At 49.2% G+C, this 24,241-nt stretch overlaps 1 protein-coding gene across 1 annotated transcript; it reads left to right on the top strand.

Annotated features, from left to right (window-relative positions):
* The first annotated feature begins 1,920 nt into the window (after positions 1 to 1,920).
* On the top strand, positions 1,921 to 23,881 carry npc1l1 (NPC1 like intracellular cholesterol transporter 1). The gene is made up of 18 exons (XM_062960983.1): positions 1,921 to 4,693; positions 6,262 to 6,362; positions 7,404 to 7,576; positions 8,191 to 8,319; positions 9,460 to 9,642; positions 10,434 to 10,548; positions 11,941 to 12,068; positions 12,163 to 12,309; positions 14,430 to 14,519; positions 14,612 to 14,802; positions 16,378 to 16,505; positions 16,651 to 16,777; positions 18,431 to 18,486; positions 18,689 to 18,839; positions 19,832 to 20,063; positions 21,861 to 21,974; positions 22,134 to 22,296; positions 23,351 to 23,881. The coding sequence occupies exons 1-18, from the start codon at positions 3,057 to 3,059 to the stop codon at positions 23,473 to 23,475; spliced, it is 3,990 nt and encodes a 1,329-aa protein (XP_062817053.1). The 5' UTR covers positions 1,921 to 3,056; the 3' UTR covers positions 23,476 to 23,881.
* The last annotated feature ends 360 nt before the right edge of the window (positions 23,882 to 24,241 follow it).

Below are 24,241 nucleotides of genomic sequence, written 5' to 3'. Positions count from 1 at the left end.
TTCTCTCCTGATGTTTTGCCCACATCTATGGCAGGCATCCTCAGAGGTTGTGGAGTCTGTTGGAAACTAGGACAGTGGTGTATATATTTCTAACCTTTGGGTTGTTGTATGTTTTCTGGGCTGTCTGGCCATATTCCAGAAGCATTCTCTCCTGATGTTTTGCCCACATCTATGGCAGGCATCCTCAGAGGTTGTGAGGTAAAAGTTATTTCTCCTACCCTGGACATCATTTCACAGCTATATTAACTCTACTTGCCTCATTGTTTGAGTCCACAGTGCTCTCTGGATGTGGGTGAACCACGTTTCCAAAACTCAAAGTCAGTGCTCACCAAACCATTCCAGCATTTCTTGTTGGTCACGGGAGTTCTGTGAGCCAAGTTTGGTTCAGTTCCATTGTTGGTGGGTTCAGAATGCTCTTTGATTGTACCGTAGGTGAACTATAAATCCCAGCAAGTACAACTCCCAAATGACAAAATCATTCCCTGTGTCGAACCCTGCCAGTATTCAAATTTGGGTGTATCGGGTATTTGTGCCAAATTTGGTCCAGTGAATGAAGATCTATCCTGTACATCAGATATACTGATGCAGCAAAATTATGAAGTAGCAACAAAAAATAATGTGATGTTTGGTGGGTCACCACAACATGAGGAACTGTATTAAGGGGTCGCGGCATTGGGAAGGTTGAGTTCAAAAGAGTGGAAGTGACCCTGTTGGCACTCTGGCCCTGGAAGGGGTGGCCGTCTGTGGAAATGTACACGATGGGTTGCCCCTCCACGCAGAGCAAGGAGAGATGCCATTGGTGGCCATGGGTTCCCTCCTGTGTCCTGCCCCACGGCCAGGCTCTGGAGAGGCTCTTGGGCACCCATCTGGCTCCAGGGAGGCTTGAGGAGCGTTCTCCAGGTGTGTTAATTATTTACATTCCTGGCGGCACCTGATTGGTTTCTGGGCTGTCGGACCAGGGCTGCTGCTGCTGCTACCTGGAAAGCAGGTGGGCCGAGGACAGGCTCCCTGGCGCGTCCTTTGGCCTCTGCGGGCGCATCGGACCACAGCTGCCTCTCGACACCGGGCTGAGAGAGTGCCAGGATGCTGAGTGCCACCCTCCTGGCCTTGGTGCTGGTCCGGGCCCACGCAGCACTGGTGAGTCTGGGGTCTTGTTGGTGGGAGTCACAGTATCAGTGAAGGTACTGCAAGTCCCATTATCCATGGCAAGGTTGGTCCAGATCCATCATTGGTTGGATGAACAGTGCTCTCTGGATGTCGGTCAAGTACAACTCCTGTAAATCATGGTGAATTCTCCCCTAACCTCTTGTTCAGTTGCTGATCGATTCCTCTGTTAACTACAACTCCCAGAAAGGAAGGTCATTTCCCACTAAACCCCTGCAGTAATCAAATGTCAGCATATCAGGTATGAGTGCCAAGTTGGGTCCATACGCATCGGTGTTTGGGTTCACAGTGCTCTCTGGGTGTAGGTGAACTACAACTCCCCCAAATCAAGGTAAATTTCCCCCAAAGACCTCCTGCATGTTTTGTGGATCATGGGGGTTCTGTAGGAAATATTAGATCTAGGGCCATCATTGGAGTGCTCTTTGATTGTAGGTGAACTATACATCCCAGTACCTACAATGGCTATAAATCAAGTAAATAATAATAGTAATAATAATAATAATAATAATAATAATAATAATACATCACACAGTCCTAGACACTTGGGAAGTGTCCGACGTGTGATCCAATACAACAGCCAGCAGAGTGTCTGCTGTGGACTCATTGTGTTGTGTTTCAAATAATAATAATAATAATAATAATAATAATAATAATAATAATAATAATTTAATAATAATAATTCATTAGACACTTGGGAAGTGTCCGACGGGTGATCCAATTCAACAGTCAGCAGAGTGTCTGCTGTGGACTCATCTTGTTGTGTTTCTAATAATAATAATAATAATAATAATAATAATAATAATAATAATAATAATAATTTAATAATAATAATTCATTAGACACTTGGGAAGTGTCCGATGGGTGATCCAATTCAACAGCCAGCAGAGTGTCTGCTGTGGACTCACCTTATTGTGTTTCAAATAATAATAATAATAATAATAATAATAATAATAATAATAATAATAATAATAATAATAACTGGACAACTTGGACAGAAAAACAAGAAAACTCATGACCATTCATCATTCACTGCACCCTCGCAGTGATGTTGACCGGCTATATCTGCCTAGAAGATCAGGGGTCAGAGGACTCTTACAAGTCAAACAAGCCGTCAAAGAAGAAGAACATGCCCTGGCAGAATATGGAAAGCAAAGTGAAGAGCCTGCTTTGATTGAAGTCAAAAATCAGAAACTCCTCAAAGCTGTAGGTATTCAATCTCAGAGTTGTAAAGTGCTTATTAGAGAATCGGGTCAGCAACCCAACTTTCAAGTCACGAAGCTTTTATCCCCTAGGCCACTGGAGGCTACTACTTGAGAGATGCAACAGTCTTTCGGGTTGCTTAGGTCAACAACGAGCTGGGGCTATTTAATGGTCGGGCACTCAATCCGACCCAGGGTTCAAACTCAGGTCAGTAGTGATTTATTGCAGCTGGCTACTAACCAGCTGCGCCACAGCCCGGCTCTTCACAGTAACCGCCGGTTAAAAATAATAAAATACGAGCTGCAAAGGGCTTATTAGAGAATCTGAAGGTCCTCATAAGTATTATTAAACACTAGCTGTGCCCGGCCACGCGTTGCTGTGGCGTTGTCTGGTGGTGTCTGTATTTTATAGGCAATACAGAGGCCTAAGTGAGGCCTAACTTTGCCTGTCCCCTGGGCTGAGTAGGTTGCTAGGAGACCAAGTGGGCAGAGCTTAGCCTTCTAACTGGCAGCAATTGGATAAAAAACAATTATTCCTCTCCCTCTAATGAGGACTTTATTTTTCTTTTCTTTTTGTTGTATCAACCTAGAGGCGTGGATGAGGGGTTGTGTTGTCAATTTTCGAGGTTGGGGGGCCTGTAGTTTTGTTGTTTTGTGGGTCGCCAGGATTCCATCACTCTTTTATATATATAGATGGTCGAAGGCTTGTTGGATGGACTTTTTCTCTCGCTCCTTCCCTCCCAGGCGGCGGCTGCCACCCCGGTCCACCGCCAGGGCTACTGCGCCTTCTACGGCGACTGCGGCAAGAACCCCGAGGTCAACGGGAGCCTTCTTCAGGGCAACACGGTCCCCTGCGTCTCCAACACGCCGGCCCGCCTCCTCTCGGGGTCCCACCTGCAGCGCCTGCGCAGCGTCTGCCCGGTCCTCTTCACGGGCACGGACTCCACCTTCGCCTGCTGCTCGGAGGCCCAGCTGTCCGCCCTCGAGAGCAGCCTGCGCGTCTCGCGGGTGATCCTCTCCCGCTGCCCCTCCTGCGCCGAGAACTTCGGCAACCTCCACTGCCAGAACATCTGCTCCCCGGACCAGAGTCTCTTCGCCAACGTCACCCGCACCTTCGCCCACACTTTCTCCAACGGCAGCCATGCGCTGGGCGTCCTGGAGTACCAGTGCTTCTACGACCAGGCCTTTGCGGACGCCACGTACGACTCTTGCAAAGGCGTGCGCATCCCGGCCACGGGTGGCTTCGCGGTCGGCGCCATGTGCGGCAAGTACGGGGCGACTCTCTGCAACACCCAGCGGTGGCTGGACTACCAGGGCGACGTCAGCAACGGCCTGGCTCCGCTGGCCATCGACTTCCGCCTGGTGACCCCGGGCTCCCCGGCCCCGGCGGGTGGCATCGTGCCCTTCAACGCCACAGTCTGGAGCTGCGGGGAGCCCGTGGGCAACGGCACCGGCGAGAAGTGCTCCTGCCAGGACTGCGCTCGATCTTGCCCGGCGATCGAGGCCCCGCGGCCTCCTGCAGCGCCCTTCCAGGTTGGGCTCCTGAGTGGAGTCCTCTTCCTCTGCCTCCTGCTCTTCATGGTCCTCTTCGTTCTCTTCGTGGTGGCCCTGAGCTGCCAGCGCTGCTCCTCGTCACCACGAGGGAAGTCCAAGGGTCAGGGCGGGCCGTGGGAGAAGACGGCGGGGCCAGGAGGCCCTCAAGAGCCCCAGCCCAGGCTCCCTTGTTCCCAGAAGATCGGCCGGGCCACCGACAGGTTCCTGTCCAGGGTCTTCAGGAGCTGGGGCACGCTGGTGGCCTCCTACCCGCGCACGGTCATCATCATCTGTGTCCTGGTGGTGGTGGTCCTCTCCAGCGGCCTGGCCTCCGTCCAGATGACCACGAACCCCGTGGAGCTGTGGTCGGCCCCGGACAGCCAGGCCCGGCAGGAGAAGGCCTTCTACGAGGAGCACTTCGGCCCCTTCTTCCGCACCAACCAGGTCTTCCTGACGGCCCGGAACCGTTCCGGCTACAGCTACAACTCTCTGGTGATGGGCCAGAGCAACTTCAGCGGCGTGCTCTCCATGGAGGTGCTGCTGGACCTGCTGGAGCTGCAGCAGCGGCTGCAGGGCATCGTGGTCTGGTCGGAGGCCCACGGGCGGAACGTCTCGCTGAAGGACGTCTGCTACGCCCCGCTCAACCCGCAGCAGCCCTCCCTGACCGACTGCGCCCTCAACAGCCTCCTCCAGTACTTCCAGAACAACCGGACGCGGCTGGAGATGACCGCCACCCAAACGCTGAAGGGTCAGACCAGCACCGTCGACTGGAGGGACCACTTCCTCTACTGCATCAAGTGAGTGCAGAGGAGGGGGCAGCCTGGGGGTGGGGGTACCTGTGGGATCAAGGACCCTTCGGTCGGACCAGAGGCGGCCCGACTGCGAGGCGAAGTAAGCAGACACCAGTAGCGCACGCCAACAGGGGGCGCTCTCAAGGCGCCTCAGTGTAAACGTGGTGCCGCTGTTGCCTGCCGTCATCTCCCATCCTTTTTTCGGCTTCAGAAGCCTTGCGCATGCGCAGAGGAGTCACATCGGCCATTTTGGGCAATGGGACTGCTTTGCGCATGCTCAGGGTTTTGCTCGCTTGCGCAGTGACGTAAGGCGTCATCTCCCATCCTTTTTTCGGCTTCAGAAGCCTTGCGCATGCGCAGAGGAGTCACATCGGCCATTTTGGGCAATGGGACTGCTTTGCGCATGCTCAGGGTTTTGCTCGCTTGCGCAGTGACGTAAGGCGTCATCTCCCATCCTTTTTTCGGCTTCAGAAGCCTTGCGCATGCGCAGAGGAGTCACATCGGCCATTTTGGGCAATGAGACTGCTTTGCGCATGCTCAGGGTTTTGCTCGCTTGCGCAGTGACGTAAGGCGTCATCTCCCATCCTTTTTTCGGCTTCAGAAGCCTTGCGCATGCGCAGAGGAGTCACATCGGCCATTTTGGGCAATGAGACTGCTTTGCGCATGCTCAGGGTTTTGCTCGCTTGCGCAGTGACGTAAGGCGTCATCTCCCATCCTTTTTTCGGCTTCAGAAGCCTTGCGCATGCGCAGAGGAGTCACATCCGCCATTTTGGGCAATGGGACTGCTTTGCGCATGCGCAAGGTTTTGCTCGCTTGCGCAGTGACGTAAGGCGTCATCTCCCATCCTTTTGTTGGCTTCAGAAGCTTTGCACATGCGCAGAAGAGTCCCATTGGCCATTTTGGGCAATGGGACTGCTTTGCGCATGCGCAGGGCTTCGCTCGCTTGCGCAGTGACGTAAGGCATCTCCCATCCTTTTTTTGGCTTCAGAAGCCTTGCGCATGCGCAGAGGAGTCCCATCGGCGACTTTGAGCAATGGGACTGCTTTGCGCATGTGCAGGGCTTCCATCGCTCATGCGGACGGGCGGCTTGTGTGCCTTTTGTCATTGCGTGAGCAAGTGAGCAAAGCCTTGCGCATGTGCATGAGTCCCATTGCCTAAAATGGCCGATGGGACTCCTCTGCGCATGTGCGGAACTTCGCTCGAGACACGTGACGAAAGGCAGGCCAGCCACCATGTGAAACAGCCAAGGTGCTGGGGTGACTGATCGGAGCTCACCGTCTTGCTGATTTCTGCCTGCGGTGCCCACCTTCAAGTCAGCAGTACATATAATAAAAATAATGTTTTAAAAGGTTTGGGGGGCACCAAAAATTCTGTTCGCCTACTGCTCGTCAGAACCTTGGGCTGGCTCTGGGTTAGACTGGGAAGTGGCTCCGGAGGGAGAGATGTGGGATGGAGAAGGACAGAAGGAAGGAAGGAAGGAAGGAAGGAAGGAAGGAAGGAAGGAAGGAAGGGGCCACGGAAGGTCCTCTCCTGGGGTGGGCTTGACCTCCACGGCTGTGTTCCTCTGCCCACAGCTCCCCGCTCTCCTTCAAGGACATCACGGCCCTGGGGCTGAGCTGCATGGCCGACTACGGGGCCCCCGTCTTCCCTTTCCTGGCCGTGGGGGGCTACTCAGGTAGGAAAGTGGGCCCGGCCCGGTTCTGGCTGGGTTCAGGGCTCTCTGGATAAGGGTGAATTACAATTTCCAGATCCGAGGTCACTCATCCCCAAACCAGGCCTGTACACACAGATAAGGGTGAACTGCAACTCCCAGATTCCCAGGGCAAGCACCCCAAAACCCTGCCAGTACTCGCAGTTGGCCATGTTGGGTCTGCGTGCCAAGTTTAGTCCAGATCCATTGTCGGCTGAGTTCTGGGCTGTCTGGATAAGGGTGAACTACAGCTCCCCGATCTGAGGTCACTCACCCCCAAACCAGGCCTGTATGTTGGGTCTGTGTGCCAAGTTTGGTCCAGATCCGTTGTCAGCTGGGTTCAGGGCTGTCTGGATAAGGGTGAACTACAGCTCTCAGATCCGAGGTCACTCACCCCAAACCATGCTTTCTGGATGCTTTCTTGATGCAACTCCCAAAACCAAGGTCCATTGCCACTGACCCCTGCAGTATGTTCAGTTGGTTATGGGGCTTCTCTGTACCCAGTTTGGTCCCAGTCCATTGTTGGTGGGGAGTCACAGTATCAGTGAAGGTACTGCAAGTCCCATTATCCATGGCAAGGTTGGTCCAGATCCATCATTGCTGTTTTTGAACTGCTAGGTAGGCAGAAGCTAGGCTGACAGCAGGAGCTCAACCCACAAACGGCTTGAGCTGTCAACCTTCCAGTCGGCAAGATCTTCTGTAGCTGGTGGTTTCACCCGTGGCCCCGTCTACACTGAGACTCGGGTCCTTCTACGCTGCCCTATATATATCCTAGGATCTGATCCCAGATTATCTGATTTAAACTGGATTTTGTGAGTCTCCACTATCAGATAATCTGGGATAAGGAGATAGATAGAAGCAGGAGGAGAAGGAAAGCCGGAAGGGAGACCTGTCCGTGGTCCTGAACCGGAGAAGGGCCTGGACAAGGAGACCCAACACAAGAGGGGCAGCCCCAGAGATCTCTAGGGAAGCTTCACCAACATCCCGGTGGCATTTCCTCAGCTGACCCTCCCGCCTGCCCCACAGGGCTGGACTACTCCGGGGCGGAGGCCCTCATCCTGACCGTCTCCCTGAACAACTTCCCCTCCAGCGACCCCCGCTTTGACTTCGTGATGCTCTGGGAGGAGCAGTTCCTCAAGATCGTGCAGGAATTCCAGAGGGAACATGCCCACCGCTACAACGTCGCCTACATGGCGGAGGTAATTTGGGGGGGGGGGGGGTCAGACTCAAACACATCTGTAGTCTGAAGTCCAAACATTTATTTCATACATATTTACAAAGCATAGCAAAAGCCAGCGCTCTGAGCTGGCATTTCTCTTCTATAGCCTCTTCGCTCGGCAAGCACCAGCTCCACACAGAGATAAGAACAACACATTCCTCAGTCCGACCTCCAAAGGCCGGAAATCATGCCTGATAGGTCATAGCAGGCTGTCAGTCAAACCAGCCTGCTGTTAACTGTTTCATTGCTGAAACACACACTCTTGCAAAACAGCAGAAACACCTGATTCACATTTCATACACATACATACATACTCCAACATAAGCCGAGGGGGGCTTTTTCAGTCTTAAAAAAAAGGGCTGAAAAACTAGGCTTTTACTCGAGTATATACAGTATGTTACTATATTGTACTATTTATCTATGTACTGTATGTAAATAAGCTTATTATAAGACCTAGTCTTAGTCATGTTCAGAGGGGACCCACTGAAACCCAAAGGACCGAGGAGAAACTAGGGCGGCATGTCCTCCGTCTGGCCCGGCACTGACCACGTTCCAACGTGGTTCTCCTCCTCTTCCCTTTTCCTTCCTCTCCAGCGCTCCTTGGAGGACGAGATCAGCCGCTCCACCTGGGAGGACCTGCCCATCTTCGGCCTCAGCTACCTCCTGATCTTCGTCTACATAACCCTGGCCCTGGGCCAGTACTCCACGTGCAGGCGTGTCCTGGTAGGAAGGGGTCCCATTCATGTTAGGGGAGGGGGTCCAGACAAGAAACCTGTTAAGGGCCCCTCGTCCAGATTTCAGGATATCTTAAAATGCAAAAACAATGCTTAGTAGAGCATTCAGTTTCCAGCAATCAATGATTTTTCCGGGCTATCTGGCCATGTTTCAGACGCATTCTTTCCTGGCGTTTCCCCCACATCTATGCCAAGCATCGTCAGAGGTTGTGAGGTCTGTTGGAAACTAGGCAAGTGGGGTTTATATACCTGTACCAGTATTTTAAAAACTCCAAAATCAGGACAGTAAATAAAGAACAACACTCAGAAAACGGGAATTCCAGACAGGAGACAATCAGGGCCAGCTAACACTTCCCAACAAAGGATTCCCGCAGGCAGAAAGCAGCTCAAGCCCCAATGACAACATTCTGAAAGCAGGCGAATTCCAGACAGGAAACAATCAGGGCCAGCTAACACTACTCACCAAAGGATTCCCGCAGGCAGAAAGCAGCGCGAACCCCAATGACAACATTCTGAAAGCAGGCGAATCCCAGACAGGAAACAATCAGAGCCAGCTAACACTTCTCACCAAAGGATTCCCGCAGGCAGAAAGCAGCTAGAACCCCAACGACAACATTCTGAAAGCAGGCAAATTCCAGACAGGAAACAATCAGGGCCAGCTAACACTTCCCAACAAAGGATTCCCCAAGGCAGGGAACAGCCAGGCTTTGAAGCTGCAAGGCTATTCCATGCTAATCAAGGTGGCCAATGGCAACATTCCCACTTGCCTCCAACAGACGAGAATTCTTTACCCCACCCTGGACATTATTCCACAGATATATAAACTCCACTTGCCTAGTTTCCAACAGACCTCGCCACCTCGCCATATATGTGGGCGAAACGTCAGGAGAGAATGCTTCTGGAACATGCCAGGCAGCCCAGAAAACTCACAGCAACCCAGTGATTCCGGCCATGAAAGCCTTCAATAACACAAAAGGAAAAATCTCTAAAGATTACATTTTGCCATTCACTCAACTATAGAGAGACCGAAAAGACCAGTGTGGAAGGGAGGTGAAGGAAGGAAGGGGTGCCCGGGGTCCCAATGGCCAGGAGTGTGTGCACATCTTGAACCCGTTCCCGCTTCTCCCAGGTGGACTCCAAGGTGACGCTGGGCCTGGGGGGCATCCTGGTGGTGCTGGGAGCCGTCCTCTCCTCGCTGGGCTTGTACTCCTACATCGGGGTGCCTTCCTCCCTCATCATCCTCGAGGTCGTGCCCTTCCTGGTCCTGGCCCTCGGCGCAGACAACATCTTCATCTTCGTGCTGGAATACCAGGTGCGGAACATGCCGGGAGTTTGGAAAAGAGAAATCTCCATAACCTTTTGGAGAAATTATGACCTTTGGAAATGTATCACCTTGATAGAAATCATAACCTTTTGGAGAAGTTACGATGTTGGGAAAAGTATCACCTTGTTGGAAATCATAACCTTTTGGAGAAATAATGATCTTGGGAAAAGTATCACCTTGTTAGAAATCATAGCCTTTTGGAGAAATTATGATCTTGGGGAAAGTATCACCTTATTAGAAATCATAACCTTTTGGAGAAATTATGATCTTGGGGAAAGTATCACCTTATTAGAAATCGTAACCTTTTGGAGAAATTATGATCTTTGGAAAGGCATCACCTTGATAGAAATCATAATCTTTTGAAGAAATTATGATCTTTGGAAATGTATCACTTTGTTGGAAATGATAACCTTTTGGAGAAATTATGTTCTTGGGAAAAGTATCACCTTGTTAGAAATCACAACCTTTTGGAGAAATTATGACCTTTGGGAAAGTATCAACTTGTTAAAAATCATAACCTTTTGGAGAAATTATGATCTTGGGAAAAGTATCACCTCCTCTGCAATCCACAGCCTGTGATGTATCTTCCTGTCACGTAGCACAAATGGAAGTATTTGTCATTTGCCCTTCCAGCAATCAATCAGGGCTCGCTGCAATTAACCTCTTGTCTGCTGGAATGCTTGCAGGAACGAAATACATACACTTTCACAGCAACAGTAGATTAAACATTTCACTCCATATCACAAAAACATTAACACTCTCTTCTTCTCTTTCTGCAGAGGGCCGAACCCCAGCCGGGGGAGACCATAGAGGAGCGAATCGGGAGGGTCCTGGGAGAGGTGGCACCCAGCATGCTTCTCTGCAGCCTCTCGGAGGTCATCTGCTTCTACTTGGGTGAGTCAGGACGCTTCCGGGGCCACTTCCATGCCAAATGGTGTGTGTATGTGCATGCAATTGGCGCCTTTAGCCATGGAGGTGGGCATAGCCAAGGGTGCCCCATGAAGCCTGTTGTTGGCAACTTTGATGGCAAGGAAGGGAGAGAGAGGGGTGCCTGCTTTGGGGCTGCCAGATTTGGGTCACTCATTGCGTGCTCAAGGCTACCTTGTGTCATGAATACCTTTTAAACAAAGGTTCTTTTTATTGCAATTTCAGATTGAGAAGGCATATCAGAACATTTACAAAGCAACTTTTAGACATACAGATTCTATGTAACTCCAAGGGCTATCCAGAAAGTAGATTACGTTTTGGAATTAAAAATGAACTAAGTATAGGAGAAAACATTTACCATATGCAGTTGAAAGCCAGACCCAAATACCACTTCTCAACATAGTCCCCATTGAAATCTAGGCACTTCTCATAGTGATAAAAGAGTTTGGAAAGTCCTTCCCCACCAAACTTTGCCGCTTGGCTTGCGTCCTCAACCCTTCTCGCAGCTGCGCATGTGCATGCGCCCAACTTTCCCCCAAGCTTGTCCTGGATCCCTCTTCTAAGGTTTTGCAAGAAGTACACCTTTCCTGTCCCAAAAAACGGTTGCCATAACCTTCCTTGCAAGCATTTGCAAAACAGAATAACAAGCTGGTCCTGTTTCCTCACTGGGACTGACCTGCTCACAGCGGGGTTGTGAGAACAGAAGGAGTGGTTGGGTGGGGAGCCTCTTGCACCACCTTGTCCTGTTTTGTCTTTGAAGAACAGCCTTAAAACACTGTGGCAAGTAAATGAAAACTGCTTTACTTCAGCAAAACATAAAGTACAGCCCACTCAGTGGAATAATGCAAAATGAAGCAAGGAAGTCTTAGGGGAAACGCAGTTCTTAGTCTCTGGTAAATTTCCAAATCAAATAGCAGTCTTACTACAGAACAAGAAGTAACACTAATTCCTTAGGAGCAGTTTCCCAGATGCAGACTCGGAGCAGGCACACGGGGAGCGAAGGCTTAGGCATTAGAGTCAGTTTGTTACCAGCAAGAGCTGTCTGCACCTGCTTCTGCTTTATAGCCCTTTATAGCTGCCAGGGCAGTTCCTAATTACTCAGCTGCATTTCTGGCAGCTATTATAGCTGAACGACATCCCTGCTCTGTTTCCTTTCGCCTCTCCTGAAATGTGGGTACTTGCAAAATCTTCTCCTCAGATTCCAACTGCCCACTTTCCTGCTCCCCTTCCTCTTCTGAAGAAGAGGAATCCCTAACGCACCTCGAGCGCATGCTTAGGGAGATAGCCAACCACGAGAGAGTTGGCAGTCCCATCCTCCGCTGAGGCCCCTCTGTCGCTCTCTCCGTCCATCCGCTGCAGGAGCCCTGATCCCGATGCCGGCCGTCAAGACCTTTGCCCTCTATGCCGCCCTGGCCGTCCTCTTTGACTTCCTGCTCCAGATGTCGGCCTTTGTGGCCCTCCTGGCCCTGGACGTCCGCCGGCAGGAGGTCAGTGAGGAGAGGAGGGGACAGGCCCAGGGAAGGGCTCCTCAGGCCTTCTTGCCGGACCGTGGCCCCGTCTTGACCCGCTTGGCCTTTGCAGGACTCCCGCCTGGACTTCTGCTGCTGCTTCCGCCTGGAGCCGGACGGAGGGTCCCCCGAGGAGAAGCGGCACGAGGCGCGCCTCCCGGCCTTCATGCGCCGCTTCTATGCGCCCGTCCTGCTCAACGGCTTCGTCCGGTTCCTGGTGGTGAGCAGAGGCTGTGGCTGGAATGGGAGGTGGGTGGTGTTACACCCCAAGGCTGCGTGAGCACTCGAAAACCAGACAGGAGCCAATATAACATCTAATATCTTTATTAAAGCAAATATAAATCCAGATGAAAATAGTTATAGAGTTTGAGGTGAAGATAGTTCTTTCTGAAAAGTCAAATGTGACCCCAGATGAGTAGAAGGAAAGGTCAGAAATTATAATCCACAATGAGAGCTCGTTAGCTCTCCCAAGCAATCTAGTCCATGAAATGCAACAAGGAAACAAGGCTGACAAAAACAGAGTTCAATCCTCAGGCGATGCTTCTTAGCGATCAAGGCAACACGATGCCAAAGCGGAGGCAATCTTGAAACAGGAACAAGGAAATAACAACCGGAGTAAAAGTAGAGTCTATTCCAGAGTCGTGGTTTAACTCAACCCGACTGCAACTGGAACGGGAAGTACTTGGCTTGGAAACTGGAGCAAATTACGGGGACACCTTTCTCCAAAGAAGCAACGTTGACACCGCAAAGATTCCACAGTGCAAAACGCTTTTAAGGATTCTAAACTGAAACCCAAGTAAAAACAGCAATACTCCCAAAAAGTTCCCATGGGAAACTTTAACCATTATCCCCTTGGGAGGCCAGACATTGACTTCTGTGAAGACTTTGTTTGAAACTCCTCTCCCGACTCACAAATTCTCTCCAATTAAAACCCTCATTCTCAAGGGAACCAGGAACATCTGGCCCAGACAAGGAAACCTCCCTTCCAATTAACTGCTCCTCCTGGCTGATTTCTCCAGGCACCTGGAGCTGCAAAGTGGTTTCCGAACTGGGTGAAAAGTCATAATAATCCTCATCTATGTCTGGATTCAGCTCCTGATCAGGCTCCAAATTCAAGGCGGGCGGGGGTATAACAGGTGGCATGAGAGTCGGGGGATCGGAGTTTGTTATGAAGATGTTTTCAATAACTTTAAGGCATAGATTCGTTTTGTTATTTTCCAGTATGATAAAGGGTATCAGAACTTTTACACTTTTACATAAAGAACAACATTTTTAAAAAATTGTGTCAGAAGCGACTTGAGAACATTCTGCAAATTGTTTCTGGTGTGAGAGAATTGGACGTCTGCAGAGACGTTGCCCAGGGGGCATTGCCCAGATGTGATGGCTGGGAGGCTTCTCTTGTGTCTCTGCAAGCTAGAGCTGACAGGCGGGAGCTCACCCAAATTGAGAACTTACTTCCAGTCCCTTCTGGTGTGAGAGAATTGGCTGTCTACAGAGACGTTGCCCAGGAGACATTGCCCAGATGTGATAGCTGGGAGGCTTCTCTTGTGTCTCTGCAAGCTAGAGCTGACAGGCAGGAGCTCACCCAAATTGAGAACATTCTGCAAGTCGCTTCTGGTGTGAGAGAATTAGCTGTCTACAGAGACGTTGCCCAGGGGACATTGCCCAGATGTGATAGCTGGGAGTCTTCTCTCGTGTCTCTGCAAGCTAGAGCTGACAGGCAGGAGCTCACCCAAATTGAGAACATTCTGCAAGTCGCTTCTGGTGTGAGAGAATTAGCTGTCTACAGAGACGTTGCCCAGGGGACATTGCCCAGATGTGATAGCTGGGAGTCTTCTCTCGTGTCTCTGCAAGCTAGAGCTGACAGGCAGGAGCTCACCCAAATTGAGAACATTCTGCAAGTCCCTTCTGGTGTGAGAGAATTAGCTGTCTACAGAGACATTGCCCAGGGGACATTGCCAAGATGTGATAGCCGGGAGCCTTCTCTCGTGTCTCTGCAAGCTAGAGCTGACAGGCAGGAGCTCACCCAAATTGAGAACATTCTGCAAGTCGCTTCTGGTGTGAGAGAATTAGCTGTCTACAGAGACGTTGCCCAGGGGACATTGCCCAGATGTGATAGCCGGGAGCCTTCTCTCGTGTCTCTGCGAACTAGAGCTGACGGACAGGAGCTCACCCTGAGCTTTGCCCTGTCTCTAGTCTAGCTACTCATCGAGTACTAAGAACTTGATGAAGTGAAGGCTTGTGCAGTCCAGGGATGAAACCCAACGTTGAGGATAAGGGGACCATCTATCCGTCCATCATGTTGTGTTTACCTGCAGCCCTTTCCTCTCCTCCCGGCAGGTGCTGCTCTTTGCCGGCATGTTCTGCGTGGGCATCTTCTTCATGCTCAACGTCCAGGTGGGGCTGGAGCAGGAGCTGTCGGTGCCCGAGGTGAGGAGGGCTTCTCTCTTCTGGGACCACCCCCGTCCACCTTGACCCCTTGGGCCCGGTCCCACGTGTGCCCCACTTGTGCCTCTCCCCAGGACTCCTACATGCTCCAGTACTTCCAGGCCCTGAACCAGTACCTGATGGTGGGCGCACCCACCTACTTCGTCACCACCGGCGGATACAACTTCTCCACCGTCCCAGGCATGAACGGGGTCTGCTCCAGCTCCGGCTGCGACGAGGACTCCATGACCCAGAAGATCCAGTACGCCACCAGCTTCCCAGAGCAGTGAGTCCCAGTATCCCCCTCCCTTTGCGCTCCCCATTGGTGAACCCGACATCCAGACATTTGGGAGATGGAGTCCCCTGGGATCCCTCCTTTCAGGCTCAAAAGCTCACCTGGCCCAGGTGTGCTGTCTGCCAAATACTTTTAAAACAAAGGTTCTTTTTATTGCAATTTTCACTATGAGAGGGCACCGTATTTTCCGGCGTATTATTTATTTTATTTATTTATTAGACTTGTATACTGCTACTCCCAGGTTGGCTTGGAGCAGTTTACAGAAATAGATTAAAACAATACACTTAGCTTTAAAATAACAATAAAAACAACAATAAAAACAGACAGCCCCGAGACAACTTTTAAACCCAGGAAAATCTTCTCCAAAGAGGTTGAGTTTTTCCTCTTGTTTTTTGTCAATGCGACTGTCACCTGGATGAACATAAATCATCCAAACCTTTTTCTTTTCCACAACTGTGATGTCTGGTGTGTTGTGTTCCATAACTTTGTCAGTCTGGATTCGGAAGCCCCACAGTATCTTTGCGTGCTCATTTTCCAAGACTTTTGCAGGTTTGTGATCCCACCAGTTCTTTGCTGCTGGGAGGTGGTACTTGTGGCATAAGTTCCAATGAATCATTTGGGCCACATAGTTGTGCCTCTGATTGTAGTCTGTCTGTGCAATTTTCTTACAGCAGCTGAGGATATGATCCATGGTTTCGTCAACTTCCTTGCACAGTCTGCATTTTGGGTCACCAGCTGATTATTATTATTATTTTATTGTATGACACAGCAAACAAGATAGATATGCTGGATTTCATATCACAAAATCACAAGTCGAACACTTCCCAAGTGTCTAGGACTGTGTGATGTATTTTTGGATGATATGTGCAGATCCCAGTAGGGTGGCCTTTTGCAGTTGACAGATCGTGATTTTGTCAATGTCTATTGTTTCCAAATGCCGGCTGAGATCTTTTGGCACATTATTATTATTATTATTATTATTATTATTATTATTATTAATAATAATAATAATAATTAATAATAATAATAATAAGTTTTAATATAAATAGTATTAAAACTTATTTAATAGTAATAATAATAATAATAATAATAATAATAATAATAATAATAATAATAATGGAACACAACACACCAGACATCACAGTTGTGGAGAAGAAAAAGGTTTGGATCATTGATGTCGCCATCCCAGGTGACAGTCGCATTGACGAAAAACAACAGGAAAATCTCAGCCGCTCTCAGGACCTCAAGATTGAACTTCAAAGACTCTGGCAGAAACCAGTGCAGGTGGTCCCGGTAGTGATGGGCACACTGGGTGCCGTGCCAAAAGATCTCAGCCGGCATTTGGAAACAACAGACATTGACAAAATTATGATCTGCCAACTGCAAAAGGCCACCTGACTGGGTTTCCTGATTGTAAGGAGAGCTGTTCAGCAATGGAACTGCCTGCCTTGGAGTCCGGTGGAAGCTCCACTGCCCACCTGCGGAAGGTTCTCTTCCAGGCCAGCCTGGCCCTCCCTGCTTCGTGGCCGCGGGCGAGTGACCATCCGCCTCTCCTTGCCCCTCCAGGTCCTTCCTGGCCATTCCGGCCACTTCCTGGGTGGACGACTTCATCGACTGGCTGAACCCTTTCTCCACCTGCTGCCAGATCCATAGTTTTGGCCCCAAAAAGGGCCAGTTCTGCCCGTCCACCAACCGTAAGTGACACCCCGTCTGGGCTGCTTGCATGGGACCAGGCTCCAAATGGGTTGGGCGGATGTTTTGGTTATTATTATTATTATTATTATTATTATTATTATTATTATTATTATTATTATTATTATTATTATCCCTCGTCCACAGTCTCCCTGACCTGCCTGCAGAAGTGCATGGGCATCCCCACGGGCACCCTGCGCCCCACCGAGGAGGAGTTCCACCGCTTCCTGCCCTGGTTCCTCCAGGACCTGCCCAACCTGAAGTGCTCCAAGGGGTGAGTCAAGCCGCGCCAAAGGTGCCAAAGGCTCAGCTTCCTCACATACAAGGAATGCAATCTTCATTGCGCGGCACACAGGTTGGGACAGTCACAGGCAGAATTTTCTGTATCCGAGACACTTTCGTAATTGGGTTGTTGTCTATTTTCTGCGCTGTCTGGCCAAGCTCCAGAAGCATTCTCTCCTGACGTTTCACCCACATCTGTGGCAGGCATCCTTAGAGGTTGTGAGATCGGTTGGAAACTAGGCAAGTGGGGTTTATATATACTGTATATACTCAAGTATAAGCCTAGTTTTTCAGCCCTTTTTTAGGACTGAAAAAAACCCTCCTCGGCTTATACTCTGGTGGAGGTCCTGGTGGGCTTATATTCAGGTTGGCTTATACTTAAGTGAGCCTCCGGTGGCTCAGTGTGTTAAAGCGCTGAGCTGCTGAACTTGCAGACTGAAAGGTTGCAGGTTCAAATCTGGGGAGTGCAGTGAGCTCCTGCTGTTAGCCCCAGCTTCTGCCAACCTAGCAGTTTGAAAATGCAAATGTGAGTAGATCAATAGGTACAGCTCTAGCGGGAAAGTAATGGTGCTCCATACAGTCATGCTAGTGGCCACATGACCTTGGAGGTGTCTACGGACAATGCCGGCTCTCTGGCTTAGAAATTGTTACGCTCAAGGCAGCTAGAGCACCGAAAACCAACACAAAGACCAATAACAATATAATATCTTTATTAAAGCAAATAAGGTTCCAAAGGAATTAAGCAGCAAAGTTGAAGAAGCAATTGACCTTTCAGGAAATATCAGTTTTTGTCCAATAAGTATAAGTCTTATGTCCAGTATTAGAGTTTAAAAATCCAGAAACCAAAACACACTCAAACTCCGCCTGAGTTTTGAATGGGGAAAAGAGCAAGTAGCAAGAAAAGTCCCTTAGAATAAATGTCCAAAGACAGGATTTCAAGGCAAAGCAGGAGCTAGATGTTCTGGAGCTGAAATGCAGTCCAAACTTGGCAAGGAGGTAGACCGGCGCCCGGTCTACTCAAGAGTAAGCACACCGTCAGGCCGCTTGAAATCCAGGAGCTGGAGACGATGATGTTTCTCAGTGAGATGTAAAGTTGTCACCGCAAAGGCAAGTTCTCAACACAACACTTTTATTGAAGTTCATAAGCTCCCCCAAACCAGGTGCCTGACTCCCTAAAACTTCCTAAGAGAACTGAGCTTGTTACAGTTATTACACCAGGTATCTAACTCCCCAATTCTTCCCAAGAGAACTGGGCTTAGCCATAGTCACCATGCTCCGCTAATCTGGTGCTTCTCCGGAGGCTTTGTCTGTTTGATCTGTCTGAATATACAAAAGCCCTACGATCAAACGCCAAGTTTTCCGGAGAATCTGGGAGAGCCGGCATTGTTTCAAGGGCATCCTTAATTGGCTCTGGCTCAGAAATGTCAACATGAGGCATCTGGAAGGGTGTCGAAACTTGCTGACTTGGGAGAAAACCCAAATCTTCTTCATCCTGGTCAGGAAATGGCACAGGATCCAGGGTCAAAGGTGCCCTAGGCATCACAGAAATGGAGATGAGCACCAACCCCCAGAGTCAGACACGACTGGACTTAATGTCAGGGAAACCTTTACCTTTGCTATAATGAGACCCCTCTTCCTTTTGCAGGGGTCTGGGGGCCTACGACACGTCGGTGAAGCTGGGAGCCGAGGGGCAGGTGCTGGGTGAGTGGCCCTCCTGTTATGAATAACTTTTCAATGGTTTAAAGCATAGGTTCTTTCTATTGCAATTGTCACCCTGTACCGTCTGCTGGATAGCAAAAATTCTAAAAATGGTTATGCCGGGTGAGATGGATCCCCAGGAATGCTCTGAGCTGTGCCTTTCTCTTTGTCCGGACCCTGACGCCCCTTCCCGTCCACCTCGCAGCCTCCCGCTTCATGGCCTACCACACTCCGCTGAAGAACTCCCAGGAGTACACGGAGGCCCTGAAGGCGGCCAGGGAGCTGGCCAAGAACATCACGGCCGGACTGCGGCAAGTGCCCGGCACCGACCCCGACTTCCAGGTCTTCCCCTACACGTAAGGAGGCAGAAGTGGCTCTGGGAATGCAAGAGGGGTTCGGGCTTTTTAACAAATAAGAACACTGTTTGTGTGTGAATTCAGTAGTTTTATATATTAACCTTTTTTGCATATACCTTTGTCTGCAAAAATATATTTCAACAAGTATATGCTTACTCTCTCTCCGGGCCGGGCTGTGGCGCAGCTGGCTAGTAACCAGCTGCAACAAATCACTATTAATAATAATAATAATAATAATAACTTTATTTTTATACCCCGCCTCTATCTCCCCGGAGGGGACTCAGGGCGGCTTACATGGGGCCAAGCCCGAATAAAAACAGTAGCAGTATAAAACACAGCAATAGACAACAACTTGCACAATAAAAAAATAAAAAAAATAAAATAAAACATTAGCCAATAAAAAACAAGAACTAATAAAAACATGGATTAAAACTGAGAGATTGTAAAAGTAGACTGGGTAAAAAAAGTTGACCGAGAGGTCATGAGTTCGAAGCCCGGGTCGGGTTAAGCCCCCGACCATTAAATAGCCCAGCTTGCTGTTGACCTATGCAGCCCCGAAAGACAGTTGCATCTGTCAAGTAGGGAAATTTAGGTACGCTTTATGCGGGAGGCTAATTTAACTAATTTACAACACCATAAAACTGCCAGCAAAACACGAGGAATGGAATGAGGAAGTACAGCCCCAGTGGATGGTGAAGCAACAGCTCCCCCTGTGGCCGGAATCGTGAAGCTGGAAAAAAAAAGTTAAATGCCTCTGTGTCTGTCTATATATGTTGTTTGTCTGTTGGCATTGAATGTTTGCCATATATGTGTTCATTGTAATCCGCCCTGAGTCCCCTTCGGGGTGAGAAAGAAGGGCGGGATGTAAATACTGTAAATAAATAAATACTATTGGAACAGCGGATAATTGGTTTTCTGATCCAAGGGAATCCGTTGTCTTTCTCACCCGCAATGCCAGTCCTTGCCGTGACCCCTCCGCTCTCCCTCTGCAGCATCACCTACGTCTTCTATGAGCAGTACCTGACCATCGCCCTGACCGGCCTCATCAACGTCATCCTCTGCCTGGTGCCCACCTTCGCCGTCTGCTGCGTCCTGCTGGGCATGGACATCCGCTCCGGCGCCATCAACCTGGCCACCATCGTCATGATTGTGGTGGACACCGTGGGCGCCATGACCCTCTGGGGCGTCTCCTACAACGCCGTCTCCCTCATCAACCTGGTGGCAGTGAGTTCCGGGGACACAAAGCGGGGAGGCATCTCGGCATTGCCCACAAAGGGCCCCAAGTGTATGCAGATGGGAAGCAGCAAAGAGTATCATCGCCCAAGGCAGCTGCATGCATTAGCAGAAGATTATAGGAAGGAAGGAAGGAAGGAAGGAAGGAAGGAAGGAAGGAAGGAAGGAAAGAAAGAAGGAGGAAAGTGTTGGCCCCGTTTTCGGAGGCAACCCCTTGTAGTGAGACCAGGGAGAAGCCTGTTGGCAGAAACCCAGGCAAGTGATCCGCCTGAGCTGCACATTTTAAGTGAGTCCCTGCTATGGCGAGCATACAGAATGCGTGTAGAGATACAGTTGTCCTATTGCTAGTTAATATACAGAATAGAACAATGGTAACAGACAAAATATAATCATAAATATATTATTTATTTTTTTACATTCTTTTATACCCATCTCCGAGACATTAACTTGCATGGGACAATGCGGAATTTATCAAACGTGTGAACCACAATTTACAGAAAATAATAATAATAATAATAATAATAATAATAATAATAATAATAATAATATTCTTATATCCCGCCCCATCTCCCCGGAGGGACTCGGGGCGGCTTACATGGGGCCATGCCCAGACACGACAGCACAAATCAGATAAAACATTAAACTGAGCAGTAAAACTTCAACATGATTAAAAACAGTCATAAAAGTTTGGGCACCTTGGCCTGGATCTTTTGACCCAAATCGGGATTTTAATATTATTGTCTATATTGACTTTTATGAAAAAAATGATCATTTGTTTATTTCATTGATCCTGCATTCCTAAGACTTTTATCTGTGTGGGACAATACTGTATCTCTAAACGTATTTGTAGATTTCTGTGTACTTTAGAGCATACAGAATACACCCAATTGAAATTAGCCAGCAAGCAAGGAGAGAAGGTGATTTTCAGCCAAGGAAGATTTTATTATCTGCAGATAAGATGCTAGCTTATGATTCAGTCACAAAGTAGGTAGCATACAGAATACAGCTTCACAGCCCTTTTTATACATAGGCTGTAGCCAAGCCGCTAATTTTGACCAGTCACAGAGAGGGGCTTGGCTCACTGGTCAGCATGGGCTGGGACAAGGGATGATTAAGCGATGATAAATGAGGTTCCTTTTACTGAACAGGAAAAACAATAAAATGATTGAGGGCCTCTCTGGCCCTAGCCAGGAATGCTATTGTCTTATAATAATAAATAATAAAACTTTATTTATATACCACCCTATCTCCTGGATGGGACTCAGGGCGGTTTCCAATCATAAAAACAACACAAACATTACATAGCAACATAATAATACATTATTAAGCAAAGTAAAACAATACAATTATAGCAATAAATAACACTTACATGACCTGATCAAGGGGACGGGAACCATAAGCCCAATATATTAAAATGTATCATTTTAGGCTAGATAAATCTTGTGCAATATATTCAGGCCCAGAAATCGGCGGCATTCCATCTTATGAGATGGACATGGCATGGCCCCTTAAGAGGGCTGGCCTTGTGATTCCAGATCCCAGAGAAACAAAACATCATATATTAACACAATCATGCAAAAATGACAGAGGATGGGTTTTGGCTGTAGAAATGCTGATTTCCTTCTGATGCGAGAGGTCCTGTTCATCAAAGGCACAGGGTGGTGAAATGGGTTCTTCCCCAGAGGGCGGTGGGGAGGGGGGGGGGCGACTTCGGCTTGTGAGCCTTGGGTTTAAGACTATGTGTCACGGAGCCATTCCTCACGTGCTCTCTGTCTCTCCTCCTGGCAGGCGGTGGGCATCTCTGTGGAGTTTGTCTCCCACATCACCCGCGCCTTCGCCATCAGCACACAGCCCAGCAAAGTGGAGAGGGCCAAGGAGGCCCTGGTCAACATGGGGAGTGCGGTAAGTGTGGGGCACTAACTCTGACAGGCTTCAGCCTACTCACTCTCCTCAGGGTGACGCTAGCTTATTTAAACCTTTCAGTGCTTGACTCAAAGTTTTGTAATTAAAAATACCTAGTTAATTTTTAATATTCCTGACATGGCCCTCCATCCCTTGCAGGTATTTGCCGGCGTGGCCTTGACCAACCTTCCGGGGATCGTGGTGCTGGCCTTTGCCAAGGCGCAGCTGGTGCAGCTCTTCTTCTTCCGCCTCAACCTCCTCATCACCCTCCTGGGGATGCTCCACGGCTTGGTCTTCCTCCCGGTCATCCTCAGCTACTTCGGTACGTCCTTTCCTCCGTCCCTTTCCTGCCCTTGGGGGTCTCGGTGGAAGAGAGGGCCCGGGAATTCAGGGCCTTATGGGGAGGGGGCTGCACCAGAGTGACTCTCTGTTGGCCCCATTTTAGGAGGCAACCCCTGGCAGTGAGACCAGGGAGAAGCCTGTTGGCAGAAACCCATTATGAGCGAGTCCCTGCTATGGCGAGCAGACAGATTAGGCCCAATTGAAATTAGCCAGCAAGCAAGGAGAGAAGGCGATTTTTAGCCAAGGGAGGTTTTATTATCTGCAGATAAGATGCTAGCTAGTGATTCATTCACAAAGTAGATAGCATACAGAATACAGTTTCACAGCCCTTTTTATACATAAACTAGCATAGGCTGCAGCCATGCCTCTCTTTCTGGCCAGTCACAGAGAGGGGCTTGGCTCACTGGCCAGCAAGGGATGATTAAGCATCGATAAATTAGGTTTCTTTTATTGAACAGGAAAAATAACAAAATGATTGGGGGTGTCTCTGGCCCTACCCAGGAAGGCTATTGTCTTATGAGATGAACATGGCATGGCCCATTAAGAGGGCTGGCCTGGCGATTCCAGACCCCAGAGAAACAAAACATCATATGTTAACACAATCAAGCAAAAATGGCAGAGGTTGGGGTTTGGCTGTAGACATTCAGATTCCTTCCGATGCGAGAGGTCCCGTTCATCAAAGGCGCAGGGTGGTGAAATCGGTTCTTCCCCAAGGGCAGGGAGAGGTGATCAGCTGTACACAGCGGTTCTAAGACTTTATTCTATATATACAAATTATTTACAAGTTGCAAAGTCCATTGCTCATAGGAGACATGCTCTCTCCTTGCCGATCACACACTGCCGATAACAGCACATTCCAGGGCAGAAATGACGAATGTCCTCTCAGACTGGAAGTCGCGACCTATTGGCTCTTGCAGGCTATCACTCAAAACTGGCCTGCTGTTAACACTTAAGTTGCTGGAAAACATGTCCGGTATACACACTTGCAAACCTCCAACAGTAAAAACACTTGATTCATCATTTCTTCCCCTCAGGGCCGGGGGTCCGCCTGTCGGTGCTGCTGGACCAGAAGGAAGCCCTCCCGCCGGACGGCCCCTTGGGCGTCATTGAGAACCCGGCGGCCTTGGAAGACAAGCAGGAGCCCCCCAGGGACCAGTGACCCCCCGCTCAAAGGGGGGGGGGCTTACCCCGAAGGAGGCGCCCCTCCCCAACAGTTACACTGGGAGGCAGGGGTCTCAGCACAGAAGACCAGCCAAAGCAGAGGCCCAGGAGACCAAGCATCACTCTTCCAAGATGGAAGGATGGGGAATCCGCACCCAGAGCCATGCATCCCAGCCCTGGAGGCAGCGTTGGATGGAAACAGCACATTTCTGCCTCAGGAGCCCTGTTTTCTTTGCAACTGTACTTTTGTCCAGACACAGACTCTACTCATTGAACAGAATAGCTTTATTGTCATTGTGCTATTGCTCACACACACACCACAAAAACAACACACATCCCTCCACTGTGAAGCCTTGGAGTTCAGCATAGCCACAGCTCTAGGATAAAAGCTATCATTCAGTCTGTTTGTCCTTGTCTTTGTCACCCTGTACCGTCTGCCAGATGGCAATAATAGGACATTGCAAGGAAGGCCTTCCTTCTCAGAGCTGGAAAAGGGAGAAAGTAAGCAGGCAGTGTTCCCAATGACACTCAAGCAACACCAGGTAATAATAATAATAATAATAATAATAATAATAATAATAATAATAATAAGTTTATTTATATCCCGCCTCCATCTCCCCCAAAGGCGACTCGGGGCGGCTCACAGAAATATCGAATAAAAACAATAACAGTATACAGTACATCAATAAACAAAAACATGCACCAATTATAAAATCTAAACATAAACCTATAAAATAAAAACACACTTAATAAAACATAGAATT

Source organism: Anolis carolinensis, unplaced genomic scaffold (assembly GCF_035594765.1).
Source record: "Anolis carolinensis isolate JA03-04 unplaced genomic scaffold, rAnoCar3.1.pri scaffold_8, whole genome shotgun sequence".
Taxonomy (NCBI): domain Eukaryota; kingdom Metazoa; phylum Chordata; class Lepidosauria; order Squamata; family Dactyloidae; genus Anolis; species Anolis carolinensis.
Note: the sequence above shows the minus strand (reverse complement) of the source record. Positions and strands in the feature narration are given on the sequence as shown.